The sequence below is a fragment of the Hydra viridissima genome, unplaced genomic scaffold, assembly GCF_058129835.1.
Source record: "Hydra viridissima isolate aposymbiotic clone 2 unplaced genomic scaffold, HvirCarnegie_v1 scaffold_6, whole genome shotgun sequence".
In the NCBI taxonomy this organism is placed as follows: Eukaryota; Metazoa; Cnidaria; class Hydrozoa; order Anthoathecata; family Hydridae; genus Hydra; species Hydra viridissima.
Window position 1 is genome coordinate 15,768,292 of NW_028324305.1, and position 26,012 is coordinate 15,794,303.

The 26,012-nt window shown below is 32.0% G+C and overlaps 1 protein-coding gene and 1 long non-coding RNA gene across 8 annotated transcripts; one reads left to right on the forward strand and one right to left on the reverse strand.

The window, feature by feature from the left end:
- Window positions 1-887: 887 nt before the first annotated feature.
- LOC149887238 (uncharacterized) lies at window positions 888-10,462 on the reverse strand. Of its 5 annotated transcripts, none has more exons than XM_090090904.1 (6): window positions 10,348-10,462; window positions 9,740-9,812; window positions 9,615-9,653; window positions 9,224-9,486; window positions 3,632-3,757; window positions 888-1,693 (listed from the first exon to the last, which is right to left on the reverse strand). In XM_090090904.1, the coding sequence occupies exons 2-6, from the start codon at window positions 9,753-9,755 to the stop codon at window positions 1,550-1,552; spliced, it is 588 nt and encodes a 195-aa protein (XP_089947030.1). In that variant the 5' UTR covers window positions 9,756-9,812; window positions 10,348-10,462; the 3' UTR covers window positions 888-1,549. The 5 variants fall into 5 exon arrangements, with proteins under 5 accessions (XP_089947030.1, XP_089947028.1, XP_089947031.1 ...); XM_090090902.1 differs by having other exon boundaries at window positions 9,615-9,668; XM_090090905.1 differs by lacking the exon at window positions 10,348-10,462 and adding an exon at window positions 10,123-10,320.
- LOC149887239 (uncharacterized) lies at window positions 10,337-19,827 on the forward strand. 3 transcript variants are annotated; one of them, XR_016453482.1, is made up of 5 exons: window positions 10,337-10,789; window positions 10,905-10,994; window positions 11,202-11,280; window positions 18,508-19,410; window positions 19,633-19,827. It is a non-coding gene; the product is annotated as an uncharacterized LOC149887239 (long non-coding RNA). The 3 variants fall into 3 exon arrangements; XR_016453481.1 differs by lacking the exons at window positions 18,508-19,410; window positions 19,633-19,827 and having other exon boundaries at window positions 10,425-10,789; window positions 11,202-15,677; XR_016453480.1 differs by lacking the exons at window positions 11,202-11,280; window positions 18,508-19,410; window positions 19,633-19,827 and having other exon boundaries at window positions 10,905-11,063.
- The last annotated feature ends 6,185 nt before the right edge of the window (window positions 19,828-26,012 follow it).

Genomic DNA, 26,012 nt, shown 5'->3' on the forward strand with positions numbered 1-26,012 from the left:
GATTACAATAAAACTGCCACTAAAGCTGAGGAACCTTCACAGCGCATCGACATTTATCTTGTTCAAAGATACTATTGTTTATTTACTGGCAGGGACATCAGTCCAAAAATTTCTTAAAAGTGCTATCCTTAGCCTGAAACGACACTGACTTTTCTCTGGCGGATAATTTTTAAAGTCTTACCCTTTTCAATTATTTTTTTAAGCAAGCAATAGCGCCGCGATGTGCTATAAAAGGGATGCTAGCCTTGCTCCATATGCTGATTACATCATCTACAACCAGTTTGGCAACTTCTTGTGCTGACAGTCTTTCCACCCGTGCACTAGCTGCATTTTTTGTGTCAAAGGTAAAGCTTTAAAACATCTTCTTTGCTAGGAACTTGTAATTTTGGCAGCTGCACAGGAAAACCAAAAACGGAGTATACAGTACGAATTCTCGCTACAACTTTTTTAGCTGACGTCATTATTACAAGAGGAAATGAATTAAGAGTAAATATTAATCAAAAACCTTACTTTGTCAGTAATATAAAGTGAACAATTATATATCATACATCCGTAAAAATGGTGTTTAAAGAGGCAAAAATAAGGAAGCTTGTGATATATGCTAAGTTTCCTAATTATGCAAAAATTCAGGTCAAAGTTAGGACCCATGACTACATTAAAAATTCCGAAATTTCATACTTAAAAGTAACCTACGATGGACTCGTTTTACACATAATGGCAAAATATTTTTATATTTTTGTCCCACACTATTTTACAACCTTCTTTAATATTCCTGTTTACAAGAAGTTTGTACAATTTAAAAAAATTGATTTCCTTCTTAAAGTATTAACTCTAGCTTTTTCTGTATGTAAAACGAGGCTCAATGCGTTTAAAGAATATCAATCATATAAGTTTCAAAAAGACATCTGTATTTTAGAAAAATCGTCATTACTATAATTACCATCGTCATATATATCAAATAAATCAAAAATCATTATTTTTAATGTTTAAGCAAACAAAAGATAGCAATATTAACAGAATATAAACAGAAGTTTCTATTTCAAGTGGAGTATTGCTATCTTTAGTTTGAAATGTGCAGTATGTACTAATAGCAATATATTACAACACCAGCATTTTTTCAGCAATATTCCGCAAGAAGTATGTGTAGTATTGCTCTCTATTATTAGCTATCTTTAGTTAGTCGCACTTCACATCATTCAACAAAAGATGGAAAATTTAAGAACCAAATTAATTCAATTTAAATGTGGAGAGCTAAGAGTAACTTAGACCGAGAGTAACCTTTTATCTAGTTAAATACAGAGTAATCAAAAAGTAAACAAAAAGCAAACAAAAAGCAAAATAAGCAGCTGCAAATGAGTTTCACAATTTTATGTTAATTTTATGTGAAGAGATTGAATTTATTTTTTATATTAAATATAAATTAATTTTTGTTGAAAGTATAAGCTATGATGCATTTTTCAAGTGACGTCATTGGTAGATTAAAAGCTTATATCCAAGTGCACCCCAAAAAAAATACACAAATATTTCATTGAAAACCTGCAATCAAAACTTATATTTTTAAAAAAAACTTAAACACGGCAAAGACACCTATTAACATTAAACCAACTAAAATTGAAATCAATGAGTATCTCTTGGCATTAATAGAGGCGGCTTGTGATTGGAGATATTTTCCTTCTGCGAACGCAAGATCTACCTAAAAAATCAACATTAAAACGCTTGTAAACACGTTAAATCTCATTCCAAGCAAATCAATCAATTTTCTTATTAGGCTAAATATTTTAAAAAAATCTTCAAATTTTTTCGTATTAATTTTCCTTGGTTTAAAAGTAATCGCTTGTTAAAGATAATCCAAGGTCCTAAAAATGTATGCAGTTCAAATTATCTAATTATAAATTAATCAGTTGTAAATTATATAGCTGCAAGATAAGCAGTTTTTCTTTCTTTTTCTGATCTAAGAAAAACATGCAAAATTTAGTCATTTGACAATTGTGATAAAGAGGAAATATACAGCCAATCTTTGAACCCTTACATTGTAAAAGAAAATAATAAAGTTCAATACAATATATATATATATATATATATATATATATATATATATATATATATATATATATATATATATATATATATACAGTATTGGACAAAACATTTGCAACCAAATAATGCTAATTTAGTTTCTTTATATAAAAGTGCTGCATTTTTTCAGTTTAGAGAAATAACTATGTAACTGTTTAGAGACAAAGTTCTTCAAGTTTTATTCATCACAAAGTTCATTATTTGTACACGAAAATTAATAAATTAATCAAAAGTATTCAAAAAAGTTGATTTCCTTCTGGACTAAACAAGTGTAACTCGATAAAATGTTGACCAAGCTGTATTTCGCTATCAATGTTTCGTGGCGAATCCTTTGTTATCGATCACAGCCTTGCATCTTCGAGGCATAGATTCGATCAGGTGATCAATGAAACTTTGTGGAATCGCTGCCCAGACCTTTTGGATTTGTTCAAACAGTTGATTCTTATTACGAACACCTTCACGATTAATTCTGCGGTTGACGATCTCCCACAGGTTCTCGATAGGATTGAGATCCGGAGATTGAGGCGGCCAATCCATCACCGATAGGTGGTTGTCTTGAAACCACTGCTTGACTACTTTTGCAGTGTGTTTCGGATCATTGTCTTGCTGAAAAACCCATTTTATTGGCATATTCCATTCAGCATGAGGTAGCATAAGATCTTTCAGGATATTTTTATACATGAAACGGTCAATGATTCCATCGTTTCGATGTATTGTACCTAGACCGTTAGCAGAAAAACACCCCCAGACCATTACATTGCCTCCACCATGCTTCACGATCTTATGGCAGAAACGTAAATCGAGGCGTCATCTGGCCGGTCGACGTACACGGCAAATACCAATGATGTTGAACTTCGATTCATCACTGAACAGGACAGTTCGCCATTTCTGCACATTCAAGTCAATATGAGATGTAGCAAACAGGAGTCTTTTCTTCTGGTTTTTTAGTGAAATCAGCGGTTTCTTTGTAGGGCGTCGAGAAAACAATCCAGCTTCAACAGCACGTTGTCTGATTGTTCGGTCCGATACAGACAGCTCTAACTGCTTTTGTATCTCGACTGATGATATCCAGGGATCCTTCTTGACGGATCTGACGATCATAGAATCCTCTCTAGAAGTGGTGGAACGCGGTCTTCCACCTTTGTAATCTGCTGCCAACTTCCCCGTAGAACGATATTTGGAACATAGTCTTGAAAAATACACCATTTTGAAATGAGGGAATGTGGCTTTCCAGAATTTTAGACTTTGTTTCACTTTATTTATCCCTAGCTGTTTAGCCGAACCAACCACAGTTTATAAGGTGGGGAACATCAAAAAGAAAATGTTTTTTTTAACACCGAAATGCCCCATGATAACCTCAAATAACTTCATGTGTTTTAAAAAATTCGCAGTAATCTTTATTGTTAAGCTTAATTTTGTTAATATTGATTGGAGCTCATCACAAAATAGATTGTGTGCAGAAAAAAAAGATTGTGTTTCAGAATTATTAAAATAGATATCCTAAACTTTGCTCAAACTACTTTAAAAAAAAAACCAGCTACTTAATTTGACTTACTTTATAAGCATTGTGAAGGGCACACAAACCAGCAGGCCAAAAGCAAAACATGCAGGAAAATAGAGCTAGAAACTTGTAATTTGGTGGACGTTGATTAGTCACATTTCTATTAAGTATTTGTTCTGCCTAAAGTAATTATAGAGTAATTCTTGAAAATAAGTAGTTTTTTCTTAAATATTTGACAAAAATTTAAATTTCTATTAAAAGTTTGTAGAGGATAGCCTACCGGTGGCCGGTAAGTCGGTAGCCAAAAATAAATTCTTATCCTACCGAAACACAGTGGAAAATAAAGTTGTGTTTCGGACCAAAAATCGATAACTTTTTTGTTACTAAAAATAGAGATTTGAAATTTTGCACAAATGTAAAGTAGTATATAACGCTTCTAATGAAATACTTTTTATAAGAATTTTTTGTAATACCAAATTAAAAATAAACAAATCAAAATCAAAAACTTCAAAATTGGCATTTTTTTAATTTACATTTTAACATAATACTTTACAAATATATGAAAAACTATCAGAAACGACAAAAAATTCATAAAATGCTTACCTACTAATTATAGAAATATTTAAAACAGTTTCTTAATAACAATTTTTAAATAGTTGTTTTTATGAAATAATGTATAGGTATATTAAAGGTACTATATCATAACTAAATAGGGAAATCAGTTCATTGACTTTCAAAAGCTGCAGAGTATCTTGATCAAGTTCTTGCACATTTTTGTTATACATTTTTCTAATGCTAGTGATGTACGGATCGGAAGTGTACAGAAGAGTTTGAAATATATCCTCATTTGTAACAGATCGAGAACATTTTCAGGCATGATGAAGGCGAAATTTTTTATAATCCTTATTACGGGATTCTTGCGCATCTTCTTAAAGTTGACAGATAGGATGTAACGCAAAATGCTTTATGATATTTTCTCTGTGAAGTAAGATTTTGTGTACTGAAGATGGCATATAGTACCATCCATAATTGGTCACATAGATTCGGGCAGTTTCTACAGCATAACTACCAAAACTTTCAGCATTTATCATAGCACCTGAGGAGAGAGCTTACAGAATTATGTAAAATCGCTTAATCAAATTTTCATCCACTCCAGTGATTTCATCAGAGCAGCTTGCATTGTAAAAAAATCTTCTAGCAGTATTACCAACATTGGTATTACCACTTACTTGTCTTGGTTTGTCAATGATCAACCCTAGCTCCTTACGAAAACGTTTCTCAGAAAGTTGATAACTTTCTTTTAAAATTGTTGACAGTGCCTCAACTCTCCTTCCTCCATCAATATAGGAAAGCAATAATTTACATTTCGAACACTTAAATTTGTCATTTTAACAAGTCACAAAAGTAATGTACGTAATACTCAATAGTAAAACGTGTTGGTTTAATTTCCACTGTGAATTTGTTATGCTGATGTAAATGTTTGAACTCTATATGTATTGGCAGTGTACATTCACCACAAAATGAGTGCAAATATACAAAAACGCCATGGTATCAATAAAAAATTGATAATAAATTAAAAAACATATACCAAGCTTTTGTTATAAATGAACAAAATTCGAAACCACGATAAAAAGCGGTTTTCTGTTTTTTTTTTTATTTTTAACACACTTTTCTCGATAATTTCGGAAACCTCACGTTTCTGCAACTCATTCTTATACATGTTTTTAATAAACACCTAGGCTACAATGCTATATTAATATAAAGCGTGGGGAAGCGTGGGTAACTGCCAAAAGTCTCAGTGAACTTAAAGAATATTATTTTTTTTCATTTATTTTATTGTTCAAATAATTACTCCTAAACTGAACCATATAAGTAAAAATGTATAATTTTCTTAAAATCTTGATAAGATGAGCTTTTCAAAAATATATAATATTTATTCCTAGAAAGTTTTATAGAAAATTAACTTTTAAAGTGATGAAGCGAACAGGTTTGAATTGAACATCCACAAAATTAATAAACAGTAGGGCTTCAAAACTTTTTGTTTTACATAAAATTAAGTGAAATTCCTGCGTTATTGTAATGATTGACTATTAAACTATTAAATAAAATTGAAATATAATGACAGTAGCGACATTAGTAAAAAACATTTATGATATGCTGTTGCTCTACAATTTTCCACTGTGCGAAAGTCAGTTTGATTTGCTAAATATTTTACGTGTCAAAACAAATCGAAGTGTTATATATCATATAGTGAAAATGGCAATCGCTTTTACTTGTTCTGGATTATTTTCTTCATTTGTAGTTTTAAAAGAAGCTATAAAAAATATGAAGAAACTAATTTTATTAAGTTATGGATTAGAGATGCTAGAACTATTGAGGCTTCTAGAAAATCTGTTCCTAAGAAAGCTGCTGTTATAGCACCTCAGATTAAATACTATTTCATCAAGAATTGTTGATACTTGGTGGTCAAAAATTTTATTATGGTGGCGAGGAAAAACGTAAAAGTTCATAAGTTATTGTTTGTTTTTTTACAGGATAATTTTAAAAAAATCAATTACAATTTTTTTTAACCAATTCATAGATATCATTTATGAACACAAAAACAATAAAATTTACATAACCAATTCCAGGACCATGAGGAACACTGCTTAATACGTCTACCCAATCTGAATAGAATTCACCTACTACTATACACTGATTTTTTATTACTTAGAAAATCCAATATTAGATGTGGCAAGCATTCATCACTTAGCAGGTGAGCTGAGGCCATTTTTTACACTCTTCTAAAGGGTATGGAGCTAAATACTTCGCCACTTCAATATCTAACAAATTAGAGTTTGCCACCCTCAATATATTTTTATTTAAGAAATGAAGAATTTGTTTGTTTACAAATTCGGCATTGTAAAAAACAATTGATCTTTATAGATTTATTTAAAAGATTATTTTTATAGAATGAATTTATCATTGAGGACTTTAATGAGTTTTTTTCTGCTAATTTGAACCTTGACACATTTTTTTCTGGGATATATTTTGTTCAAAAAGGAAACATTCTGGCAAATGAAATGTCTTGGATGGAAAAAGAAATTGTAAATAATATCTAATACCTCAAGTTTAGTAACATACAACCCCTAGGTTAATTACATACAACTTTAAACAAACAAAGCTATGAATGGCTGTTTCAAGATCAGTTTTATGGCTTCTTGTTTTTTGTTTTTTTTTGAAAATATTCACTCAGAGGGTGTTACTAAAACTCATAACTTTTGAAATATTCGAGATAATTTTGTTCTGTAAAAAACTAAAAAACTCCAATAAAAATTTCACTTCAAAAATCTCTTTATTTGCAAATGGCGCCTTTATTTGCCAATGATTTTTCTTCAAAATAGACCATAATTTGGATTCTGATTATAACTATCATTAAAGAACTTTTAAAAAAAACTTTCCTTTCTACCTGCATTTTAAAGTGTCAGAAGATAGACAATATTTAGTTTTACAAGATATGTATAAAACATAACCATGAAGTATCTGAATTTAAAAATTTATTTCTTTTCTCATTCTCGCCCTTCTTACCTAATTATTTTTTCACAGGTTGATCTTTGTTTTTAAATTCAGATTCTCTATAAGCACCTGCCTAATCAAAGAAGACTTCCGGATTCAAAAAACTACACAGTTAATATTTAAACCTTGTAAAAAAAAGTTGATAAAAATATTTATTTATATTACCTTACCACCTACATTTGTTTATACTAACTAAACATCTGCGTATCGAAACTTTTCTTATTACGATACGATACGATAAGATATCGGAATGTGCGTATCATATGTTTTTTTTTTATTACAATAATGTCGTACCCAAAAAATCTGCACGATAAAATTTTGATACTTATCGATTCATTACGATATTTGTCGTTCAGTTATAATAAATATCGTTACTCATATCGTTACTCAAACGATATGAGTAACAATAATGATGGGAAATGCAAGAAAGAAATGCTGAGAATATAGAGACATCTTTATATCGTTGACGCCAAATGAACTCGTGCAAATGGGGTGTGAACAAATCTTCATGTGTACCGAATTGCTGCCGCAATTTACGCTTAACCCGCATCCATAGTTTTTCAATGTTTAGAGAGTGTGCCGTTATCCAGAGGGTTTACGAAATTTCTTTTACGGATGACAACTGAAGGGGAATAAATTCCATGATGTAAGTTTTGTATTCCAGCATAAGATGCCCAGCCATATTAAACAATATTAGCTCCAGGCAAAACAAACTGCAATATAAGGTTTTCTGCGGTTCGATCTCGAACTTCTACCAAAAAACACTTACTTGACACCCTCTAAATACCGCCAAACACCCAATGACCTGGGCGCCACTGCCCATGATGATATTTTCTATGAAAAAACTTTGACTTAATCAATACCCTCATGAATATTTAAGAAAATTGATTTTTGTAAAAAATCTAAAAAAAAAAAATTTTTTTAACCACAAATTTTTTATTACTAAACACACAAAAAGATTTAAGCTTTAAGTTCTCTTTTATATGGAGAAGGTAGTTTCAAGAAATATAAAATTGAGCCCATAAACTGTATAAAAACACCTAAAATTAGTAATTGGGTATTTATTTAATCTTTCAAATGCATAAATAAGTTTTTAATCAAACTGCCACATTAATATTAGTCTTATTTTAAGAAAGTCACTTAAACTACCAACAATGCAAAATGAACGGTTACTAGGCATATCAGGTGGCTCTGTCACCCAAATAAAAAATCTAAGAGTCCAATACATTCGTACTATGAAAAATTCTTAATCTAGTAATTATGGGGGCAATACGATAAATATTTTAAAAGTTATTACTATTGTCCAGTTAATAATGATTTTGGTAAATAAAATGTTGCTAAGTAATTTAGGTATTCATAGCATGTGCAAGTATTTAAACGTCACCGTTGAAACCGCAACCCTCAATTAGTAAACAGTGCAAAAATGGCTTAAATTTTTTTATATAACGAGTTATAAGTTTTGTCCAGTAAAAGTGAATTCTGACCCACTGTGTAGTGGTTTGAACCAAAATTTTGGCTGAAACAGAAATAGTAAAAGGTTATTGATGCAGAAATTTAAGATTCGGTTTCGGCCGAAACCGATCGGCAACATTTCAGCGAGGCGATATTTTATTCATACAATAAATATTTATCATCATTTAAAAAATTTTGTAAAATATTGAAAAGTTTCGAAACCCAAACGATATTTTATCGAAACGTATCTAATCATATCAAAGCTCAAAAAATTTTGTTAAACATTTTTTAACGATAAATACTGCAATATTTATCGCTAAAAGCTATAAAATTATCGTGCGTGTCAAAACCCATACGATATCTTATCGAAATCATATCAAAACATATCGGATCATGCAAACTCATATCGAAACCCATTATCGTAAAAATATCGGTTAGTTTCGATATTTCAATAACGATACGCAGATGCTTACTTATTACCAACGGATGCGCGTTTTATTGTTTAATAAATTTTGACATGTGAAATTCTTAAGCAATCAAACGGACTTTCGGTAGGATAAGAATTTATTTTTGGCTATCGACTTTCGGAAGGCTGTCCACGGCATTAAAAGTATAGATTCATAAAGTGAAAGTCTTTACCTGAGACACGTTAAGCAGAGTGTAACCTTGGATTGTAGGGTTTATCTGAGAAAAAATTGGATTTTGACCGGGAGGAAGTTGGTTAAATTGAGGACCGCAATACAGAACTGGATATTGACCTTGAGATTGGTGGAATTGACTGTTAATACCAATCGGATATTGACTTTGAGGTTGGTTTAACTGAAGATTGTTATATCCCGGTGGATATTGATCTATTTGAGAATGAGTTGATTGGGATAGCATAAAATCAGGAGGAGCCAAGTCTGAGAGAGAAATATTAGAAGATTTTCTCAAGTTTAAAAAAGTTGTATACAAAAAGAAACTGCATTTAATCAAGTAAAGATGTTACTATTAAAAATGTATGCTTCATAGTAGTAATGTTCAAACCTACCAATCGGATTTTTCCCTTCATTTGTAGGCTCATTGCATTCTGAGAAAGAAGGGCCTAAACATTGATGTACAATTCAAAGTAACGATACTACGAAATAACGTGGAAATAAACGACTTAAAAATTACCGTTTGTATTTTGCATTTTGAACAGAGACAGCTCTCAAAAGAAAACTTTTCATCAAAGTGGAAATTTTCGTTCCTAAAACAAAATTAAATAAAATGATACAAGTCGACAAGAAATATAGCCCACATTAACAAGAAAAGGATCTGAATAATGACCGTCAACAGCGATACGGAAAAATGATATTCTTTGCATGATTACTATAATAGTTATATCATTAATGTCTGATTAGAGCATTCAAATGTTTTACTTAAAAGCCAATACTGACATTCTTCGCTTTTTACGATTTATGATTATAAGCAGAATTTTCAAACCAACTTTTAATGTGAGTTAAGTATAAAAGGTGAGCAACTTTTTTACAATAAATTTTTAAATATTTACACCTTACCAATCATACCATCACTGACAATAAAATTGTTGATATAAGTCTCTTTATTATGGATTTCTTTAATTGAATTCTATACTAACTAGCATGCTCTAAGTTGATATTATAAGTGTGTAGTTGTTCTGTTTCTTATTATACAACTTTCAGGTTAATTGCAAGTTAATAACAACTACTACACGAAGTTCAGCAGCCACATTTAATGTCACATCCTTCTAAATTAAAACTTACTTTTAAAGTCTAATGTAAATATTACTCAGATCTTGCTTGGCGATGAAACTGACGTTGTAATCATTTAGAGTTATAGACATTTGTTTTATAACTCACGTGATGTTGTGACGCAAAGAATGGATATTTTCATTATATGCAAGGCGTGGGTTTTAATCCTACTCTTTTGATATTATTATCCGATTGAATTGATATCACGTGCTTCGCGACACTAAATTGAACGCTACGAATTACATTTTTACAAAGAGAAAGAACTTTTTGGTGCTTCTATTGTGATAGAACAGACAAAGCTTGAATTTATTAAAACTTGATTTGTTCTTTCATTCTTTGAGAGAAAAAAGCAAAGATGTCTGCAATCTGACAAAACTTTCACCAAGACAGCGAAGCTGCCATCAACAAGCAAATTAACATGACGCTTCATGCAAGCTACGTTTATCACTCCATGGTAAAGGATATTATATATTATGTTTACATTCATCGGTTGCTCAATGTTTTCCTTCTATTATAAATTTTAAATATAATTATATCGACGTTGTTAAATAAACAACTACTATTTTAAGGCTTGTTACTTGGATCGTACTGATACTCCACTGGCTGGTTTCCACAAGTTTCTCAAACAGCAATGAGCAGAGCCTGAATATGCAGAAAAGGTGAAAATATCAAAGACATTCCATCTTTGCTGCTTTTCTGTTTGTAAACAAATAAAAACTCTATTCATATTTATTGAGGTTTTACTAAACAATTACACTATTGGTTTTTTTATTCTATTAAATTAGTTTTATAAAATCTTGCTTATTAATTATCTAATTGTTTATTTAAATTTTTTTAAACCGTGGTTACGTTTTCATAAAATCTAGTTGATCACAAATGCGAAATGATGCTGGTGATGGTCTGATGGTCTCGGGGTTTATCAGTTTGATAAGTTGACCATGTCAAGTGAGTTACATGATTCGATGTCTGACTATTAATTAAAATAGGTTAATAAGGTTTCATTTAAGGTCATCTTAAAGTAATGTAATTTTCGAGTGCGTTTTGTTTGATCTAAACTAAACTAAAGAAAGATCAAAGAACTCTTTGGGTCAGCAAATAACGTTACTAGCATTTGGACCCTTCTAAAAATACTTTGATGCAACAGTTTTCAATATTTCGTACAGAATTTTATAAACCTAAATGTGTTTTGATAATTGAATGCATTTGAATGATATTAATGTGAGGGTGGCGTTTTAATAGTTCTCTTTTTTTATTTAATTTAGTTTTCTTTTTTTACGTTTAGTTTGTTATTTAGCTTAGCTAACGAAGGTAAGGGTAAGGGGATTTTTGGGTTTAGGGTTATCTGGTTAGGTATATGGAGGTTGGGAACAAGGTTGATGGTCTGGGGAGTACTTGGTTAGGTAAGGGCGAGGTTTGGGAATAGTTTGGTTAGGAATGGGCAAAGTTTAATCTAAAAGGGCTAAACTTATAATAGCCGTCCTCACTATATTCTATAATATAATAAAACTCAACAAATGTTCTGTTAATGTGTAATGGTTAGCACTCTTACTCTTATAACTTTTAGGTAACACAAATAATATTCTCTTACGCTTTTTGCAGTGTTCAATACTGTTTATATCAATTACTCCTCTTTCTTTTGTATCTTCTTTTATTACAATTATATCTTCTTTAATTAAATCTTCTGGTTTTTCTTAAACAATCAGTATTAAAATCTTCTTCTTTTATTCAACTGATTATTAAACTGCTTATAAAACTGCTTGTTCGTCAAAGTTCTCTTCTTATCATAAAATTCTTTTTTCTTCTTTAAAAATCTTCTTTAAATCTGTTGAAAACTCTTTTCTCTTAAATTTCTCTTTTAAAATCTCTTCTTCTAAAGAGACGATCGTACTCATCAGTCGCTCTAATCTCTCTCTCCAAATCTCCAAATAACTAACTCTAATCCTTCTCTGATTCTTTCTTTTTTGAGCTTTTGTAGTTTTTGTTTGTTTTCCTGTTGCAATATCTTTTCATTTATTTATATGGCAGGTTGATAAGTCTTCGTGTATACGTCTTTTCTCAGTTGTTTTAACTTTCCTTCTTTTCGTTTTATCGTCTACTTACGTGATAGATTAATGAATCATCGTGTATAAGTCTTTTCTGATGGTTGTTTTTTACTTTTCTAATTGTCGCTTTATCGTTTACGAGTCTTCGCGTTTACGTCTTTTCTCAATTGTTGTTTTTGCCATAATTCTTTTTGCTTTATCATTTATTTTTGTGAAGAGTGGACGAATCATCTTGTGGGTATATTTTCCGATCGTTGTTTTTAACTTTTCTTATTGTCGCTTTATCATTTACGAGTCTTCATGTATATGTCTTTTCTCAGTTGTATTTAACTTTTCTTCTTACGCTTTATCACTTATTTATGTGAAGAGTTAGTGAATCATCTTGTGTTTATTTTATCGATTGTCGTTTTTATTTCAGTTCTCCCTCCTCACATTAATTAAGTTTGATTATTTCTCCAATATTACAGTAGCTGTTGTAAATTTCAGCATCAGCAACATACGACAGCATTATGATATTTTTGTTGTTTGCTAATTAGATTTCTTTAATTTGATCAATTTTTAACAAAACCATAAAAACTAGCTCAGATTTTTTCAAAGAATGTTCATATCATGTATGATTAAACAAGAGTAATTCCAAAATTCTGGGGTTTCCTTTCATGTAAATGCACGTCTTTTTTACATGCTACCGTGGTTTGACCTAACAAAGTCCTATGCTTTAAGAAGTCCTAATTTAAGAAATGATAAGTTTCGTATATATAAAAGAAACATTTGCGGAAAATAACTTCGTTGTTTTAACAAGATATCTAGTTAGATAAAATAACTAAATTTTTTTCTCTAAATGTTTATTTTATGTAAACGAAATCGGTCATTTTTTAAATTAGGACTTTCTTAAAGCATAGGACTTTGTTAGGTCACATCACGGTAACAGTTTCAAAAAGATTAAAATCTTTTTTTTATGAACATTTTCAAAGCTAGATTTTAAAACTTCACTTTCAGACGGTGGGACCGCTGTTACTTCTTAGTTTGTTAAGACATCCACATATAACGAACAATTTTTCTTGTGCTTTTATGATGTTTGAAGATCTAATAATCCTAAAAAAAAAAACAAAAAAAAAAGACTCTCCAAAGGTAATGGTGCAAAGAAATCAACAGTTTTTATCATCTCAAAAGATGTTTTGGGAAACTCTACATTTTAGTTGGTTCTAGTCTTGGAGTTCATGAGTTTGCTTGGTGTTTTATGCATTTTTCAAAATGCGATTTGCTATTCGAGTTCAAAGTGACTCAGTAGATGTTGTTGCAGTAATCTTTTATACTTTTCAGCTCTTAGATGTTCTTCATTGATATTATATAAAACCGTTTTTGAAGACTAACACGGTTGGCGTTTTTTTTATCTTATGATTAGTAAACTTATAAATTTTGCGGTACTGTTCGAGTATTGGGTTTACGTAACAACAATCCATTCCTTGCAGCAACTAAACTAATACCTGCTGCACTCTCAGTTTTTCTATCTTGAAGTAATATGGATTTGGGATGCATTTTTGTCACAATTAAGTTTGTGTTAGTCCCACTTCATATTAGTCTGGGTCATTAGATACTTTGCGTAAAGTACAGTTTGTATGTATGTATGTATGTATGTATGTATGTATATATGTATGTATGTATGTATGTATGTATGTATGTATGTATGTATGTATGTATGTATGTATGTATGTATGTATGTATGTATGTATGTATGTATGTATGTATGTATGTATGTATGTATGTATGTATGTATGTATGTATGTATGTATGTATGTATGTATGTATGTATGTATGTATGTATGTATGTATGTATGTATGTATGTATGTATGTATGTATGTATGTATGTATGTATGTAGGTATGCATGTATGTATGTATGTATGTATGTATGTATGTATGTATGTATGTATGTATGTATGTATGTATGTATGTATGTATGTATGTATGTATGTATGTATGTATGTATGTATGTATGTATGTATGTATGTATGTATGTATGTATGTATGTATGTATGTATGTATGTATGTATGTATGTATGTATGTATGTATGTATGTATGTATGTATGTATGTATGTATGTATGTGATTGGGAAAGTTAAAACCAAACATAGCTGATATTTGATGAAGGGTAGCATCAGAAGTGGTAAGAGTTGAATGTGGAGATATTGGAATTATTTCTAGTTCATGAGCGTATGCAACTAGTGTTAAGACAAAAATAATATGAGTTTTAGGATAGTACCTTGTGATACTGTAGCAAGTAAACAAAGTTAAAATCCAACACAAAACTCTAAGAAATCATCTTGTTCCAGAATTTTTTTTTTTTGTTCATATTCTGAAAAAAGCATTTTTCCAGTATCGAGATGATCAACAAGTTTTTTTTTTATCGTTCTTTATCGTTCTTTATCGTTTTTATCGTTTTTTATCGTTTTTTATCGTTCTTATCTCGTGCTCATTTGTATTCATTTAATGCTTATCTCGTGCTTATCTTCTACTCAGTCTCAACATTTCAAAACCACACGAACTATTATATATCAAGATATAAATATCTTGTATTTCTTAATCATATCGTGCATTTCTTAATCTCATCAGATGGTCATTTCATGGTCATTTCAGATGATCATATTTAGTTTTTGCAACTTATTAATACATTAGTTTTTATGCTAATTTTGTATACTCGTATTTCTTAAGCTTCAAAAAATTAACAACCATTTGATTGAAAACCCGCAATCAAATATTAAGTTTTAAAAAATTTTCAATATGACATAAAGAATTGTTAAAACTAATCCAACTGATATTGAAATATAAGAATATCTTTTGGCGTCAAAATGGAAGCGAGTCGTGATTGGAGATAATTTCCTTCTGCGAAAGCGACCTTTACCTAAAAAATCAACATTAAAATGCTTAAAAACACATTAAGCCTCATTCCAAGCAATTCAATCTATTTTCTTGTTTCACCCAACAAGTCAGTCAGTTTTCTTATAGTTTTACCCGCAAGTCGGTTATATATTTGAAAAGTCTTCAAAAATTGCTACAACTAATTTCACATGGTTCAAATTTAATTGCTAGTTAAAGATTATCCAAAATCCTTAAAATATGCAGTTTCAAATTATCCAATTTTAAATTGATCAGTTGTAAACTATACAGTTGTAAGATAAACAGTTTTTCTCTCTTTTTCTGATGCAAGAAAAACATGCAAAATTTTGTAATTTGCAAATTGTAATGATGAGGAAATAAGCAATCCATATTTGAAACCTTAAAATGTAAAAGAAAAAAAAGAAAATTCAAGACTATATCAATAAAGAACTAAGTAATTTAATATCAAAGTGTCAGGATTTTTTTTCGGAATGTTTTTTTTGATAAATGTGATATCGATTTTTAGAGAAACACATAAACGGAATTCATTTTTTTACTAAACTCATTCATTAAGAAAAAACCGCTAAAGAAAGCGGTGCGAGAAATAAGCTTCAGTTCCTCCATTCTCCTGATGAGTTAATTATATTCAAACCATAAGCTAGCTTTTGATTTTTTTTGCTTTACATCACTCTTGCACCTGATCAGTCTTATAACTCGACCAGTCCTGTTGCCAATTTACATAAGATCAGCGTAATACTATATTCTCTACAAGCCGATCAGGTGAAAAGTTTTTTCTTAACATTTAAATTTATAAAAAGAAGTTCTTTTAGAACCTGTAAAACAAGTTTCTATTTTTACTTCCAAAGTTTATAGAACAGGTTGCTTCTGAAATCATTAAAACAAAAAGCAACTGAAGACTGACTCTGATTTGCTGGGTCTACATTTTGTTTGTCAGAGGGAAATTCACCAAAAGTCACCATTGGCAAACCAAACACAACTTCACTCATTTTAAACTGTTTAGCCGAACCAATCACAGTTTAAAATGTTGGGGAATTTCAAAAAGAAAATGCTTTTTTTAACACCAAAATGCCCCATGAGAATCCCAAATAACTTTATGTGTTTTAAAATATTTAGAGTAACCTTTATTATTAAGCTTAATATAGTCAATTTAACTTTGATTGGAGCTCATCAAATAATAGTTTGTGTGCAGAAAGGAAAGATACTTTTAAATAGCTTCACCAAAAAAATTTGTGTTTCAGAGTTATTAAAATAGATAACCTGAACTTTGCTTAAACTACTTTAAAAAAAAAAACCAGCTGCTTAATTTGACTTACTTTATAAGCATTGTGAAGGGCATACGCACCAATAGGCCAAAAGCATCATATGCAGGAAAATAGAGCTAGAAATTTTGCAATTTGGTGGACGATGATTAGTCACATTTCATTGCAATTTGGCGGTGGTGGAAAAAAACACCCTTTAGCCACAGTGGGTTTGTTGATTTAGCATTACGTACTTGATTTATCTAAAGCAATTATAATATATATTATCAGCAATTATTATATATATTTATCAGCAATTACACCGGGATATTGACCTCGACATTGGTGGAATTGACTGTTGATACCAATCGGATATTGACTTTGAGGTTGGTAAAACTGAAGATAGTTATATCCCGGTGGATACTGACATATTTGAGAATAAGTTGATTGAATATCACATAATCAGGAGGCAACCCTCAAGTTTAAAAAAGTTGTATTCTAAAAAAATTTTCATAAGAATTTAATAAAATTATATAAAGATGATTACCATTAAAGTTGTTACCATTAAAGAGGAATATTTTGTCAGTAATTCTATTTCAAGATCGGCAACTTTGCCAAAATAAGTAAAAATTGCTATAAACAGATTGGATGGGGGACTAATTTTAGTTGTTATGGCTACCAGTAGTGTCGGTCATTTCTAATTTAAAATTTTACCAGTTTAAATATTTAACAAATTAGTTGTTCGGAACCAGTGAGAATTTAAAGAAAATTTATATAAAACTAATTGTCATCCAATCAAAAGCGAAAGCAAAACTATAATACAACAGTTTAATAAATAAGTGATTGATGCATATAAACTTTGTAATGGTGGATGAAGAATTATATTTAATGCGTTGGGTGTGCAAGTAATTTGGCGATTTCAAGTCTCGAGCCTATGAGGAGACCAGTAGTCACCGAAACAAGATATGTTACAATCGTGGATACAGCCGTAGATAAATAGACAACTTCGATCGTGCAAAACGTAAAAGAATTAAGAACTTGTATATACTATTTACATATACATTAAGAACATTCACTTGTTTATAATCATTGAGTCTGTGACCAAAAGCTTTGCACAACTCCAATCATTGCAACTTTATAGCCGATCTGATTGTAGCAATTTTACAGCCATTTTTTTTTTTTTTTTTTTTTTTAATGCCAATCAGTAAAAGCAATTTCATGCTGGAACAGATCGCCGATTTGAACATAGCACTTCTTTAAGCACTTCGGTCAAACTACCGAACTGGTTCTAAACATTGATATATAACTCATCAATAAATAACATTGATATAAACTCATCAATTAGTTTACAACAAAATAACATTGTTTTAAACAATCTAGAAATTACCGTTTGCATTTTGCATTTTTAAACAGAGCTCTTGGGAATTTTTCATTAATTTTAAATTTTTCGCTGCTAAAACAAAATCAAGTAATTTGATAAAAGTTACAAGAAACAGATAATGAACAGATAGTGAATAATGGCGGTCCTCAGTGTTATGGAAAAATGTCAAACTAGCGCCTTGATTCTTTTCAAAAGCCTCACCTTCTTCTACTATATTATAGAATAACCGTGGAAAATGAGGTATAACTGATTTTATTCATGTTTTGTTATCAATATATATATAAATGGCTGAAATTAGACATTATTGTAAGTCTACATCTTTAAAAGTGCGATGAAGAAGGCCTGCTTTATTATTGTAATAACTACAATAGCATAAGTTTAAGCAAATTGCTTCATGTTTACTATAATAGTAAAATTACTGATGTCTGATTAGCGAGTTCAAGTGTTTAACTTAAAAGCCATTTTTGACATTCTTTGCATAGCGTCACTGAAAGTAAAACTGTTGATGTGAGTCTCTTTATGATGTATTTCTTTAACTGAATTCTATACTAACTAGCAAGCCATAAACTGGTACTGTAAGTGTATGACTGTTCTGTTTCATATCATATAACTTTCAGGTTGATTTCAAATTAATGGTAAGTATTACACGAAGTTCAGCAGCCATGTGGCTTGCGGGAAGAGCTATTATGTTAATCTCGTCATCAAAGTTGTTAACAAATAGTGATGTTTTACGTTGGATCATCTTCCCCTGTAAAGAAGTGCAGCTCAATTAGAAAGTTGATATTCATCTTATCATTTTAGAACATCAGTAGATATGTAGAACATTCTTGAACCCTAACATAGTAAAAGGACTAAGCATAAAGAAAGTTAACTAAACAGTAAAAAACTAGACAAAGTCACAAAGTGAAAAGTTGCAGTTTTAAAGAAGAAACTTTCAAAGATGATCTTCAAAAGTTTTTTGACATTGCACCCGAGAATGTGACGAATACAAAAACTAATACATCAGCAGTCATGGTCTTGAGCCTTCTTACTGATGATCTAGAATTGTGTTGTAGTGCGATGTGGAGATCTAGAATCACCATTTCCCAGCAGTTGGCTGAGCAGACAACTATTTAGCTTTGGGTTTTCAGTGGTTTTTTTTTTCTTTTTACATTGGGATGGCAAATTGCTAGTGGAAAAAAATCAGTGAACTGGATGCAGTACTTGTGAACGGCAAGAAACCTAATACGCTACTGACCATTTCAAAACTAGATGTGGATTAAAAAACGTGCATCTGCGTGTCTAAAAGTTCTATAGAAGTGAAATTATTAAGCTTCAGCTTTAATATCCATCTAAGCATGCAATCATATTCGATAACGTTAAATGTTTGAAGTTGGAAACAAATGGTGACAACTTTTGATTCGGAAAAAAACTTTAGCTTTTTTGAAGACTTCTACCAGTCAGTAATAGATATTCATTAAAAGCTGAAAATACTGACGTTAAGGGACGATGATAACAATCGTTATTTGGAAATCAAACAAGTAAGTAAAGCTTTTGTCGCTAAACTTTTACAGCAACTAAACGTATTGTCGCAGTTGTTTTAAGACTTTTAAAAATAGCGCATGCTCAGAAAATTTAATTAGCAGCAGCATCGCATTACAAAAAATCTGCTTTGGATTTTAACGACTGCTTAAAAATTTTTTACCAATTTATAAAACAAATAAATACTTTGAGAGTTTAAAATATGAATTTTTTCCCTGTAGAGATTGTTAAAACGAAAGGCAGTGCGTGGAGGAAGCACGTTTAGCACTTTCAACTACTTGCAAATTGGCCAACTCCACTTTTGACCCTAAATCCACGCGGGTTTGTCGCCTTTGGAATGCAATAAGAAACAATTCCTTTAAAATAAAAAAGAACCAAAAAGAATGGTATACTGATATTGTAAATACTTAGCTATTTATTAAGTTTTTTTTACTTCCTGTAAAACTTCATATAATACAGTTGGCTGATTTACAGAAAAAGCCATTGATATTTGTTTATATTTATATATATATATATATATATATATATATATATATATATATATATATATATATATATATATATATATATATATATATATATGAAGACCACACTGGAAAAACAATCAAGCTACATTTTTGCTTTTTTGGGGTTTTTGCCCCTGTTATATTCGGCTGCAGTTAAACTATATAGTAATTGACTATATAACTAGAAAACCGATCAAAATACACAGATATTTAGCTTTCTAGTTTATTTGACCACTGGAAGAACGATCACATTGCTTGCTGTAAAACATGTGACAACGCTAAACCAATAAGAATTGAGAAAAATAAAACAAACCTGTTGAAATGGCGGATGCATCTGATTTTCCACAAGTGAAGAAGCCGAAGAAAAGAAAATCATTGGTTTCTAAAAAAGATAAGGCAAAAAAAGCTCGAATTTCAAGCCACACAATAGGCAATAACTGCCAGTGCACGTTTTTGCAGTGCTTCGAAAAAATAAAACTAGAAGACAAAGCCGCTCTTATTAAAGAATTCAATGCTTAAGAATTCAATGCTATACTGCGATTGCTTTCTGCAGAAAATCAATAAGGAGGTCAGAAGATCTATTATGTATAATATCGATAACCGGAAATTTTGATGTTTGGTCTACGAGAACTACAAAATAAAATCCGTTTGGTAAAGGACCAAGGTAATCTATATTAACCGTGTCCCAAACTTCCCATGGTGTTGGTGTGATTAATAATTCAGCTGGTGGATTTCATTTGCCAAGTTCTTGACAAGTTGTACATTGTTCGATATACTGTTCTACTTCAGTTTCTCGGCCCGGAAAGTAATTTTTTGTCTAAGTAGTGATTTAGTTTTCTCTAATCCCATGTGAATATCATGTGGCTATCATGTGACTATCATGTGACTATCATGCGCGAGTTGTATAACCGTAATTTCTAGTGAACGTGGAATCACAATTCGATTTGCTTTTAGGATAATGTCTGAAGTTTGATTTACTGTAAGTTCTTGGCGAATATTATGATAAACAAGTAATTTTTTTTTGAAATTTTTTTATTTCCTGAGGACATTTCGGATGTAACAGTTTATGCCAGGTATTAGTGCAACTAACTCAGTAAGTATTTGTGGAATAGGATTGGCTTTAGTTTCCCTTTGAATATCTAGTAGTGAAAGGGCTTTGGACATGCGCAAGGCCACCGAAAGGGGGAGGGGGTGGACGGGGAGGATTTCCGGGGCCCCGTGTGTGTTCAAACAAATTTTTTTAAATAATTTTCAAAAGATTTAATTAGTTTTGACTTTTAAAAGATTTAACTATTATTTTTAATTTTTAATGCCCAGAGCACGCTTCTTTTGGTCCTGGGTATATAATTGATCAAAATGAGGCCCCCTTAAGAGAACTTCCCTTTTATGCGTGTTCAGCAGTAAAGTTGACAAACATTTCTAACCCTTTGTTGTCATAAGGGTCTACAGGGTGCCGACTAGGATAATCAGATATATTATTTTTTCCTTGGATGTAGTGTAGATCAAAAGAATACCCTTGTAATCATAAGGTCATACGCTCAATGCGAAGTGGTACTGTAGCATTTGGGTTGTTTAAAGTCTTTACAATAGCTTCGTGATCGCTGTATATTTTAAAGGGGTTTCCAAACAAGCATGTTTTGTTGTGCTCGCAGGCGTATACTATAGCTGAACATTCTCTTTCAAGAGTAGAGTTGCGCTGCTGTACAGGCGATAGCGCTTTTGAATTATAGGATATGATTTTAAAGTCTTGTTTGTTGGGTGTGTTTTGTATAATGACTGCTGATATCGCTACAAGACTTGCGCCAGTGAAGACTGTAGTCTCTTTGTTGGAATCGAAGTATCCAACCACAAGTCTGATGTCATAGCGTTTTTTAGTTTAACAAATGCTTGCTGGCACTCAAAGTTCCAGTTCCATAATGAATCTTTATAAAGAAGGTTACGTAAAGGATAAGTAATAGTACTGTAGTGTAAACGTTTGAAATAGTTCATGAGTCCGAGAAAGCTTTGAAGAGGTTTAGTGTTTTCTGGTATAGGCATGTTCTTGATATTCTGAAGTTTCTCTGGGTCTGGTTGCGTTCCTTCCTTTGAAAATACAAATCTAAAAAATTTAATTTTTTCTTTTCCAAATATGCACTTTTCAAAATTTAAGGTTAAACCTCTCTGTTAAAATCTTTCTAATCCTTTGTGTAATATTAAATCATGCTGTTTTGTATTCGAGGCGAATATTAAAATATTGTCGGCAATGTTCAAGGTTCCTTCAATATCTTTTAAAACTTCTCGTAAAGCATTTTGTAATTCCTCCTGTCCAGAGTTTACTCAAAAATTAACTCTTGTAAAACGCTTAATTTGAGTTTCGGATTGAAAAGTAGTTATTGATCTCGATTCCGGCGCAAGTTCGAGCTGGTGAAATGCCTGCATTAGATCTAGTTTTGAGAAGACGTCTGAGTCTTTTAATTTTACAATAACATCGTCTAGGGTTGGAGTTGCGAAACGCATTCTTCCAATAGCTTTGTTAGCGGCTCGCATATCTACGCAAATCCGTATGTTGCCGTCATTTTTTGGAACGATACTACTAGAAAAGGAGAGTTCTGGGACAAAACCATTTTTGATGTCCGTTCTGAATTTTTTTGATAATTGAGAGGTGTGAAAATTTTTTGGTATAAAAAATGTTTGAGGAGGGGGGAGAGGTGAGGGGTGAGGGGTGAGGGGTGAGGGGTGAGGGGTGAGGGGTGTTGGGAAAACGTTTTTTCATGACGTGATAAACACGCGTAATGAAAAAAAGCTTTAATTTTTGTAAAGGTGTTTAAATCTTGCGCGAAAAATTTCTTTTTTTCTTTGTTCTTGTTTTTGTTCTTGTTCTTGTTCGAGAATTGATTTGTACCTTTCAATTACGCGCCATCCTACTCCTTTGCTCCTTAAATATTCAATGGGGTCAAGTGTTTTTATGCTTCTAATTTTTCCGTCCTCATTTCGCAAGATCCTAGTTTTTCCGTTCATTTTATTATGCCAAGAAAATTTTTTTTTAAAAAAGGATTCTTGAGAATGGGGAGTTTTGTACCAGAAGCAATTAAGATAGGATGGGTACATATTTTCTGTCTCTTTTGAAATATAATCCATCTTTGAGTGAGCTTCCTGTGACCCAGGGTGTTAAAAACAGTCCGTCTCCTTTGTATGTGGCAATTTTCATCCCTTTTCCATTGCTTTTGAGGTAAGCAATACCATTTCCAACAATTTTTCGATCAAAGTGGGTGCAAGAGCTCCCAATAAAGGTAAAAGAAAAGGAAGAAACCCTCCTTCTGATTTTATTCCATTTCCTAAAATTTTGTCGATCATTTTGGATCAAAGAGAAGAGGCAACCCCGCCCAAAGCGGCCTTACCAAAAACTGGGACGGCTTTAGCTGCAACCCTTCCCAATAAAGGTAAAAGAGCACCAAGAAATCCTCCTTCAACTTTTGCGTTGTGTTCCAATTGAGTTTTGCTCATTTTTATGGTGACTCCAACTCCTCGATTGAGAGCGTCCACAATTTTTCGATGTTGGCTTTCTGTTAAAAGTAAAACGTCGTTTCCGTGTAGATTATCTTTTGAAATACGGATGCTCGCGGGTTTTCCTTCAATGATTGATTTTTTTATTTTATCGATCTGTCCCTGAGACACATTTAATTTGACGCGAATGTAATTGCTCATTTTTAAAATGCCGGAAAAAATATTTATTTCACTTCTCGAATGTGATAACGGATCGTGATGTCCTCGCCTCGAAAGTCGATTAGATTACCGTTTTGATCGACAACGCGTGTGACCATCGTGGAAATTTCTGGTACTTTGACAGGGAGGTAAACCAAATGGGTAGGTCTTTCGATGATTTTAAAGCCAGGACTCACAGAGGGGTAAAAGGAGTAGATGCAATTTAATTGCGAGCCGTTGATGTATGCAGACCCGATAACGTTGTTGACGATTCTGATCGTGTTGACGTTCGTAATTCTAAATGTCGTCGGACTCGTATTCGGAATTGGAGTCTAATTGTCTTTTTGTGAAACCCAAAAGCGAGGCGATGCTGTTTTCCACGTTCAGATCCATCAAATAGTTCAATCCAAGTTTGATTGTTGATTTTAAAGTGTTTGAATTGGACCCAATCTTGATGTTTTCTGGTGAGTAGCTGATTTTATTTGCTGTAACGTAGCTTGCGCTTTGAGACGCGTAATTTTTCATTGTGTTTGAGACGGTTTTTTGCAAATAATTGTTGATGTCGATAATGTCGTAGCTTCCTTCTGGAATGACGACGTTTTCCCAATTGGAACCGTTGGTCATGCTGTACCGGAAAGAATTGTTTTTGTCGGTGATGTTTGGAAAGCTGTTGTACGTCTCCATACCTAGAAAAGCCATCTCATATTTTTTTTCTTTTTCAAAAACGATTTTGTCCAAAAATTCTGTTATTATTATGTTGGATGTTCCATCCACATCGATGATTATGCCTGACATTTTTTTTAAAGGGTGAAAAGATTTTTTAAATGGCTTCTTTTGGAAAATAAAAATTGTTAAATCCGCTTCGATATTTTCCATCGTATTTTTTTGACGACAAATCGATAACGGCAAATCCGCGAGGTTCAGACCAGCAATATCTGCAAAATTTTTTGAACTCTTCTTTTTTCATGTCGCTCGAAACGTGATCTTCATAAATGTGGTTAATATTTTTTGAGCATTGAGGATAGAGGCAAATAAAGTTGGCATTTTCTCTGATGGTTTGTCAGGGGATCTTGAAGTAATTTTGAGCAAGGTAAAAGCAGTCGACGTTAGAGTGTCTTCTTTAGACGTAATATATTTCACACTTGTTTTGTTTCGTCAATTGCAAATCGTCAAAGATTATTAAATTGTTTTTTGTTGAATCGAGATCTCCAGGTTCAGGCACATCCTCATCCGTTTCGAAAAATTGACACTCCATGTCCTCGGAATAATATTTTGAAAGGTCATCAATGAAGCATTCAGGGTTTATGTTTAATTTTTCCAGTTCGTTTTGAATGTTGAATAATTTGAGAATGAGTTCTTTCGGTAGTTTCTTCTCAAAGGCTTTTTTGAGTATTTTGTACTCGGGTTGGAAAAGAGATTTTCCAAAAACTTGTAAATGGTTGTAATCTAACCATCCAGGTTTTAACAGCAAATTTCGAATGAGCGTTGTTTTTCCGCAACCTGATTTTCCAACGATGATACCATGAATGCTTCTTGGTAAAAGCTCGTTATTGCACCTTTTGTTTTTTCCAATATTCCATGACCAATCGGTCACTTCCATTTTTTAATTAAAAAAATATTTTTTTAAAATAAAATGTACTGCATCAAATGCAAAAGAGAGACCGAAACCATTCATATGAGAAACGAGAGGACAAGAAATAATCGAAATATGCTCAAAGGGACTTGCGACTCTTGTGGAACGACCAAATTGTTTCTTCGCATGCGCTTGAGGGATCACCTTTGGAGACAAAAGGGGGTGACTTGGTCGAATCGATCAACAATTTTTCAAAAAAAAAAAAAAAAAAAAAAATTTCCTGGAGAAATGCATATTCGAGGAATGAATTTTGCAGGGCCTGGCACAAACCTGGACAAAAGGCTCACATCCACCGACATGTACCAAGAGTGGAGCAAACCGATGGACCGAGTGGACAATGCAGCGTACCACCACGATTTAGCCTATAAATATTTAAACGACGTTCAAAGCAGAAATTTGGCAGATCAAATGATGCTTGAAGAAATGAACTCCATTCAAAACCCCACTCAAAAAGAAATAAACGAAAGAAAGCTTATCGCGCCCATCATCAAAGCCAAAGCCAAATTCGGACTGGGTGTCTCTGCAAAAAAAAAAAAAATTTTTTTTCAAGTTTAAAATGGACGGATCAGCTTGCAGAGGAGCTTCACAAACCGGTCATTCGTCATTTTAAAAAAAGAAAAGTGTTCGTGAACGGCATTGATGAAATATGGGCTGTCGATTTGGTTGACATGCAATCGTTTTCAAAGTTCAACAAGGGTGTCAAATATTTGCTCATGGTGATCGACGTGTTTTCAAAGTATGGATGGATCGTTCCGTTGAAAAGCAAAACGGGTCTTGAAGT